We start from the raw sequence: 9,535 nt of genomic DNA, 5'->3' as shown, positions 1-9,535 counted from the left end.
TCCAAGTCCAGGAACAAACTCAGAAAATATTTATTAGAACAGAAGATATGATCTTTGATTAATGATCAATTATATATACTATTCACTGAAATACCAATAATTATATAATTGCATACCCCAATGTTTCCAGTCTGCAGCCTTCAGTCTGTAGAAACCCACAGAGCTCCTTCACTCCAGAATCTCCCAGCATGGTTTTGCTCAGGCTCAGTTCTGTCAGATGGGTTGGGTTGGACTTCAGAGCTGAGAACAGAGACGTCCAGCTGGTCTCTGACAAACTGCAGTCCCTCAATCTGAATAAAGAATAAATATAAGCAGTAATACCATGGTCAGTAAACCATTTACCAGTGGTTTTTGGCACTGTGAGCAGGTGCCAGGTTGTGCTGAAAAATGAAATCATCTCCATAAAGCTTTTCAGCAGATGGAAGCATGAAGTGCTCCAAAATTTCCTGATAGCCATTACTGTGCTCAATTGGTCTGCCAACTCTCCTGACCTGAACCCCATAGATTATCTGTGGGATATTGTAAAGAGAAAGTTGAGAGACCCAACAGTCTGGATGAGCTTAAGGCCGCTATCGAAGCATCCTGGGCCTCCATAGCACCTCAGCAGAGCCACAGGCCGATTGCCTACATGCCACGCCGCATTGAAGGCTGCAAAAGGATTCCTAACCAAGTAATGAGTGCATAACCGAACAATTATTTGAAGGTTGACTTTTTTGGTATTAAAAACACTTTTCTTTCATTGGTCGGCTGAAATGTGGTAATTTTTTGAGACAGGAATTTTGGGGTATGCCAAAATCATCAGTATTAGAACGCTAATTGACCCGATATATTTCAGTTGGTGTGCAATTAATCTAAAATATATGACAGTTTAATTTTTATCACTACATTATGGAAAATAATTAACTTTATGACATTATGGTAATTCTTTATAAGTACCTGTATATTAGGATCACTATAGATAAAAAGTAGTACATTTCTGCCAAAACCCCATAAATCTTCTGGAAAAAGAAAAATTATAAATTCAAAGTCAAAATATTTCTAGAAAAACTAGTTTTGAGATTAATCTCAAACATTTCTGAGTTTTAAGTAAAAAATGTTCAACATTTCAACTTCAATTGTTTGTGTTTTATCTACAACTTTTTATCTCAGAATGTCTCAGTATTTTGGCAGAAATATACTTTCAAAATCTACTTTTAAATATACTTTGTCTTTATGCAGTGGCCCTAATACTGATCATTAGCAGTTTTAGGGCCATTAATACTGGCCCTAAAACTGCTGTGATGGTTAAAGTCCTAAAGTCCTAACAGAGATCTTCATTTTACTCTTGTTAAATTTTAATCTGTTCCATGAACTGCTCATCTGCTCAGAATGTAGTTTTATGTGCAAGTTTGCATACAAATGATCAATAAATCTTCTTGTAATAATCACATTCTGCTGTAATTGCAGCCTGTCTATGCAATGCATGGCAGGAGCCTACTGTTCTACACCCAATAAATGGTCTCTATTTATTCATAGCTTTATTTATTTTTCCTCCGTCACCATTAATGTGGCCCGAACCACTGCATGCCCCCACACAAAACTGATATCAAAACATTCAGCTTGATCCCGAGAAGGGAGCCATTACTTTTAGTGGGATTCTGAGTTAAAATTGCAACATAAATTGTGAAAAACGAGCAAAAAGCGAGGCTTAGTGTCTCAGAGAGTCAGTCTTTCTCTCTGACACATATATACAGCACAGTGCATTTCTGACTCCAAAACTCTTTTTTTTATGGAGGACTAAAACCGATATCCTCTCCTTGGGCTGCCACCTTATCGTGGTGGAGGGGTTTGAGTCAGTAGCGGAACAAGTCATCGTCGGGTCGGGGGGCGGGGCTAATGACCGGGCTCCTATATGTTTACAGGATGTACCTTTGGCAGGAACGTCAGCGCGGGCGGGGGGTTGGGAGGGTAAACGGGATGGAACGTATTCATTAGTCTCTTTTACCCAGAAAACACTTGGAGAAGAAATCGGAAAAACCATGAGTGAATGAAACAGTGACTGGGCAAGCCTACTATATAATTTACAGGGGGACCACCTCTATATTATACTACATACACCTTATTCAACAGGAGAGGGCCCACTTTTTCTGGAAGAGGACGGTTCCTCTCTGACCCGGCCCAACAGAACCACAGCTTCAGGACAAAGTGAGGAACCTGCTGCTGCTGCTGCAAACCTCACTGTCATTCAGTTCATCTAGATTTGCTTTTCTACAATCTGTCATTTTTTAGATGTTTCATTAATGATGATTTGAACTGGTCAGTGTTTGTGGCTCGACTGGAGGAAAACATTTCATTCTGGATGTAAAGATGAGAATCAGAAATAAAACAATCTGAATCTTTACCAACCAAACTGAAACATCTCCATCATTAATTAACTTCATTTGAATTATTTTACTCATTTTGTTCATCAGTCAGAAACATTTTAAAGTGAAAAAAAGAAAAACAAACTTCAATAATTTCAGTCTGAAATAAGATAATTATTCATTAATAAGGTAAAATGACAGAGATTTTATTTTGTCATTTAAACAGGCTTTTTTTTAAAAGAAAATAATTAGAATAAATTTATTAAACTAATTATTAAAATATCAATGAATGATTTTATTGGATAAATAGAGAAAACAAACCTCAGTTTCTTCATTTTACTGACTGAACTCTCCAGGATCTCAATCAGATTCTTCATCTCAGATTCTCCACCTCCCTCTATGCAGATCTCACTAATTTCCAGTTCAGTCAGATCTGGGTTGGACTTCAGAGCTGAGGCCACAACTTCACATTCAGCCTTTCCAAGCCTACAGCCGCCAAGTCTGTGATGAGAGAAGAAATAAATTCAATTCTAATGAAATCAATCTGAATCATAAACAGACTAAAATATGATAACAGTGATGTCATCTGAACATCTGATCAACATCTGATCTTTAATTTACTGAGTTTGACCCAACAGAGAGTCTGTGCAGTTCCTGATTAAAGTCCAGGTTCTGGTTCTGGTTCTGGTTCTGGTCCAGGCTTCATGTCCTCAGACCTTCAGCTGCAGTCAGTCAAAATAAGCGACTAACTAATGACTGAGGAGGAGATTAATAAAGTAATATCCAAACTTAAGGAATCAGATGTCAGATGAGGATGGCGACCCGACAGAGCAGCTGCTTAAGAATTGATTTAATCATGATCAGGTGCAAAAACATGGGCACCTTAACAGAAAAGTGACATTAATATTTAGTAGATCCTCCCTTTTGCAAAAATAACAGCCTCTAGTCGCTTCCTGTAGCTTATAATGAGTTCCTGGATTCTGGATGAAGGTATTTTTGACCATTCCTCTTTACAAAACAATTCCAGTTCAGTTAAGTTTGATGGTCGCCGAGCATGGACAGCCCGCTGCAAATCATCCCACAGATGTTCAATATTCATGTATGGGGACTGGGATGGCCATTCCAGAAAATTTTAATTGTTCCTCTGCATGAATGCCTGAGTAGATTTGGAGCCATGTTTTGGATCAATGTCTTGCTAAAATATCCATCCCTGGCGTAACTTCAACTTTGTAACTGAATCTTGAGCATTATTCTCAAGAACTTGCTGATATTGAGTGGAATCCATGCGACCCTCAACTTTAACAAGATTCCCAGTGTCGGCACTGGTCACACATTGGCCATCAAAGCATGATGGAACCTCCACCAAATTTTACAGTGGGTAGCAAGTGTTTTTCTTGGAATGCTGTGTTGTTTTTTTGTTGTTTTTTTTTGCCGCATAACGCCTTTTTTATGACCAAATAATTCAATCTTTGTTTCATCAGTCCACAGGACCTTATACCAAAATGAAGCCGGTTTGTCCAAATGTGCTTTTGCAGACCTCAAGCGACTCCGTTTGCGGCGTTCTTGCAGAAAAGGCTTCTTTTGCATCACTCTCCCATACAGCTTCTCCTTGAGCAAAGTGCGCTGAATTGTTGAACGATGCACAGAGACACCGTCTGCAGCAAGATGATGCTGCAGGTCTTTGGAGGTGGTGTGTGGTTTGTCCTTGACAGTTCTCACCATTCTTCTTCTCTGCCTCTAATATTTTTCTTGGCCTGCCACTTCTAGGCTCAACAAGAACCGTTTCCTTACTGTGCTCCTCACAGTGAAAACTGACAGGTTAAATCTCAGAGACAACTTTTTGTAACCTTCCCCTAAACAACTATGAACAATCTTTGTTTTCACATCATTTGAGAGATGTTTTTAGGTGCCCATGTTGCCACTCTTCAGAGGATTCAGATAGGAGAACAACTTGCATTTGGCCACATTAAATTCCTTTTCTCATGATTGGCTACACCTGGCTATGAAGTTCAATGCTTAATGAGGTTACCAAACTAATTTTGTGTTTCAGTAAGTCAGTGAAAAGTAGTTAGGAGTATTCAAATCAATAAAATTATGAGGACACCCAAATTTTTGCACCTGTCAAATTTTGTTTTAATGCATTTTTCACATTTTCTGTTAGTACAATAAACCTCAATTCAATATTGAAATATTACTGTGTCCATCAGTTATTAGATATATCAAACTGAAATAGCTGTTGCAAACACCCACATATTTAGAAATAAAAATAATTAAGATTAATAGGGATGCCCAATAGGGGCGATTCTAGGATCTGACCTTTAGAGGGGCTTAGCCCCCAGCAGGGCTAAGACCCAAAAGAAGATATTTGCTGGTGCATTTTTCTAAATCTCATTGCTTATTTACATACATTCACACATAAAATTAAATAGTTTTGTCCAACTAAAACTGTTAACTACATACAGCTCTGGAAAAAATGAAGAGACCACTGCACTGAACCCCATTGAAAATCTTCTGGTTATTCCACCAAATATTGATTTCTGAACTCTTCCTGAGTTAAAACCTTAGTTTACTTGTTTATATTCATTTAGAAACAAGTACTTTCAGATTTATTTGGGGTCTGAAAGCACTGCATCTTTTTTGTTAATTTGACCATTTCTCATTTTCTGAAAATAAATACTAAATTTTTCCTTGGAATTTCAGAGACATGTCAGTAGTTAAACAATGTTCATTTTACTTCAACATGTACCTATAAAGAGTAAAATCATAGAACTGATTATTTTTTCCAGAGCTGTAAATATGTGAAACCAAATCAGACGACATCATGCCTGCCAACATCTGCTAACATTAATGAGAGACAAGCAGCTGTGGAGTGCCAGTCCTAGTGGGGCCTGCTGCCCCGGATATTAAAATAAAATGTACTCAAAACTATCCATTTCATTTGAAGAACATTTTATGAAATTAATAAGATTAATAAACCTAAAACCAATTTATTATCAAGGTAGAAGTTCAGGTTAATGACTAGTTCTCCATTTGTCATCAACCTGAACTTTATTTGAAAATCGTATGTAGAAATTGCATCACCCTGATTTTTAGTAGGCCTTTTTGCTTTAAACAAGAATGTTTGTTCATCTATGGAAAAGTAGAAATTATGAGTCAGGGTTTTACTATTTCGGTTCACAGTTCATGAAGTGGGTCCATCTGTCATGATTTGTAGAATTAGTGAGGGAGAACGCAGGGAGGACCCAGGATGAAGATGATTTAATAATGAAATAATCCAGACGGAACAGAATTCAAACGGGCCGCACAGGAAGCAACGGGGATGACAGAGATGCACACAAGACGTACACACGACAAGGATCCGACAAGAGACAAAGACAACAGTAGGACTTAAATACACAGGGAGGGTAATCAGTAAACTAGACACAGCTGGAATCAATCAACAGGGAGGACAGGACAGAGACTCACAAGGAAACAGGACTTAACACAGAAAATCTCAAAATAACTACACAGAAAAACACAGATCACAACACTATCATAGTTTCAGTACCAAACACCTTTCTGTTCACAAAGAAACAGCCTAATATTCTGTACTGTTCTTTAGTTTTACCTTATTTAAGTGACTCCAGAGGTTTGTGAAATTAATTACAAAACAACACAACAGTCACTAATCAAACTTCAAAACAGAGCAAAAAGAGTAACTAACAAGACTTATTACCGGGCTCAGACTAACCCATTATTTATCCAAATATTTGCACACATACAACATTTTGTACTGAACAACTACAAAGGAATCTTCAAATAAATAAAGCCAATACTGTATACAATTTCCATTCATAAATATCACAAAAATAATTCAAAATTAATTAAGTACTGCATTGCCACTTAAAATTGCCCATTGGAAAAAACCACTAAGCATGATATTTTCCATTACAAATTGCCATCTGATTAAAGCTGCTGATTATACAAGTCTGGCCCTTTGTAGCTGGTTAAAAATATATATTCATAATAGTCTTTACTGTTTTCTTTGGAGGCTGGGTCTACACCAAACTTACCATCAATAATTCATCATTTGATATATTAAGTGAGGCAAAGAGCTACTTGTCTCTCCAGAGATTCAGGTTGCAGATCCTGATCTAGCAAATGGAAAATATGATCCTATATCAATACAGCAGCTAACAGTGCAGTACTATAATTATTAATTCATTGTTAAAGTAAAATTGTGAAGGTTAAAAAAATCTACCACTAAATGTTAGCAAAACACATTTAGTATAATTTCCTCAGTACCTCCGTAAGTCCCTGTCTAGGACCGGCCCTGGCCTGCAGGTCTGTGTCTGGTGTACTTTTGCTTGGCAAGTTTTATTTTTCATTGATAGAAAGTGAGATTATCCAAACTGGTAAACCACATTAATAAAATAGCAAAATAATACATTAAATGACCACTGAAGCCTGAATTCTTAAAATATATCAACATTCCTGAATAAACCATACAGAAACAACAAGCGTTTTAACTGTAGGAAATATCCATCTATGTACTATTTATCTATTAGCATGATTTTTTCTTTAAATGGGCATTTATATTATTTTGGCTGTGATGGACCGAGCAGTTAAGGAACAGCCAGGCACCGGTTTAAAGTCAAAATAGTTATTTTTTTATTTAACCCAAACAAAACTTGGGTAAATAATAGAAAAAATGACAAATTTGGGCCCATAAAAGAGGTCAAAGTAACAGACATCAACTCAGACTAACTCAAAAAAACAGACCTCTCAAACAGAGCCAAAAGGGGACTTAAATACTGGCTGATCAGGCCACATACAAAACACAAAAGGGGAAAATACACAGAAACCTAACTGAAACTAACGTAACAAAATCCCATTCCCCCCCTCTGGATGATGCGTAGTGGTGTGAACCAATTTGCAGTCTCAACTGGCTTGCTCCACCCCTTCTCCACCTCTCTGCTCTCCTAAGGATTGGGGCAGTCAGCACTTAAGAAACTCAGAAACAAAACAAAGATTAAATCAAGCAAAACACAACAATGTAAACTGAAATGTGTGCACTTATTCTAGAATACAATGTGATGTGTTGCTTTCTAAACAAAACCAGTTATTCTGTAAATTAAATCCTAAACTTAAAGAAATCCAAATATAAGTGAGATAAACCTATTGCGTGTGGTGAGAGTGAATATCACCACATTTGTGTGGCTGTAACTGCAGCCATCACATTGGCTAATGCTATTAAATAAAATATCATCCAAACTCAACATCCTAAGCAAATAATCTAACCACAATAGTCTACTAAAAGCTGAAGAAGAAACTGAATCAATAATAAAAATGTTCTGTACCCTATCAGCCTCTGGAGATGATTGAGGGATGAAGAGACGCTAATGTCTGGTTCTTTAGTTCTGACGGGTCTCCTGTATTCTTCTCCTGATCCATTCTGTCTATCATACACCAGCACAGTGCGCCACAACGGACATTTTTTTTGTCCATCGATAGACACATTATCCATCCTCACTGACATTGTTCAGCCTGGGATGTGCATCTTTTCACTCACGTCTGTATTTCTCCAAGAGCTTTTGCTTGTAAGGATGGTGGAGTATTGGGTGATAATTTAAAAAGATGCGGGTTGATAGCACAGCTGTGTAGTGTTCTTATCTAAACATCCACAGTCAGTTTTCTTGATGTTTACTAACATCAAGAAAACTATCATTTGGAAATAAATGACTTTTTTAGGCTCCAGCTGAGACACCATTGTAATAAAAATCTAAAGTATTTGAAGGAGGAGACAGGTCTAATTAAAATCCTTTTAGTCATGTAACAGAAAAATTTCCAAATAAATAATATCCAGACTATATGCATGTCTACAAATGGGGAGAAAAATATCATAACATACATTAAAGTTAAACAAAATAATCCAAAATAACAATAACTGATGATGTTTGGTTAAATATTTTCATTTCTCAGATTCACAGCTCAAGTTCAGGCCTGTGTAAGAAATTTTCTTAGAAAAACTTGGAGAGTTTTTTTGTTGCCTCTAACATTAAGAGTAAACGATAGGAACTGTGGGAAAATGTCTGCAGGACATTTTCATGTCTTTTGGAATGTACTGAGATTGACCCCTACTGGTCAGAGGTGATAAAGGAAATCAATATACTTTGGACTTAAATTTAACCTGTGATTTTACTGAGTAGAAGGTTCTGGGTTCTGTCAGGTTAATTGGTTTCTCTAAATTCTCTCTAGGTGTGAGTGTGTGCATTGGCGCAACTGCACATTATTCTGGTGGATGCGAAAACATAAATCCACCCCCCCCAAAGGAAGGAACGTACGTCTGCGTACAAAAAACACAAAATACACTCGTCAACCCCCCTCCCCCGATACCCCGAGGCGAGGGGTGAAAGGGTGAAACTCGCGCTAGATTTACCTCACCATGTGCGTGAGGTGAAGGAGCGTAAGGCGCGCTGAAGTGTATGGGAAAACATAATCGGCGCGCCGCCCTCTCCAGACGGGGTTTTGGCGCCCCCTCTGGTGCTGCGCCCCTATGCGTTGCATGCCCTGAATACCCACTTTTTGCGTCACTGAGTGTGTGTGTGCATGGTTGTGTGTCCTGTCTGTCTCTGTGTTGCCCTGCGACAGACTGGCGACCTCTCCAGGGTGACCACGCCTCTCTCCCGGATCGTTAGCTAGAGAGGCGCCAGCGACCCTCTCGACCCCACTAAGGGAGTAGGGTGTACAGAAAATGGATGAATGAAACGTCCACATGATCCTGGCACCAAATGTATGATCAATTTAATTATCTTTTTTATTGTGAATTTACTCACATTGGGTTTTACTCTTTATTATCATTCAACAAGATGGAGCTGGACAAAGACAATTTTAAGTGTGAGGCTGAATGTTTAGTTTATTTATATTTCTAAAACTGCAAAAGTAACAAAAAATAAAGTTTATAAAAGAAATAGTCCAGAGGATGAAGGAAGTAGTTAAGGCCAAAAACATCCAGAATCAACTTGGAGAAAGAAGAAGAAACAGGAGGACAATAGTGCTGAATCAGCATTCACACAATGAAAACATCTGGACTCACCGAGCCTTTCTGCAGTTCCTCACAGCTGGAACCAGTCTCTGTCGTCCATCTGATGATGTGTTGTACTTCTCCAGGTCCAACTCATCCAGAACCTCTGACATCTGCAGCATGAAGGCCA

General features: G+C 38.0%; 1 protein-coding gene across 1 annotated transcript in view; it reads right to left on the bottom strand.

Annotated features, from left to right (window-relative positions):
- Window positions 1–9,535, bottom strand: part of LOC103130103 (NACHT, LRR and PYD domains-containing protein 12-like) — a 43,035-nt gene that overhangs the window by 30,429 nt on the left and 3,071 nt on the right. Inside the window, exons 4-6 of the mRNA XM_016665651.1 lie at window positions 9,418–9,535; window positions 2,664–2,843; window positions 117–290 (exon numbers count right to left, since the gene is read on the bottom strand). Of these exons, the coding sequence (XP_016521137.1) occupies window positions 117–290; window positions 2,664–2,843; window positions 9,418–9,535 (472 nt within the window). The remainder of the gene's footprint in view (window positions 1–116; window positions 291–2,663; window positions 2,844–9,417) is intronic.

This window comes from Poecilia formosa, unplaced genomic scaffold (assembly GCF_000485575.1).
Source record: "Poecilia formosa unplaced genomic scaffold, Poecilia_formosa-5.1.2 Scaffold606, whole genome shotgun sequence".
Lineage (NCBI taxonomy): Eukaryota > Metazoa > Chordata > Actinopteri > Cyprinodontiformes > Poeciliidae > Poecilia > Poecilia formosa.
This window is presented reverse-complemented; position numbering and strand designations above follow the sequence as displayed.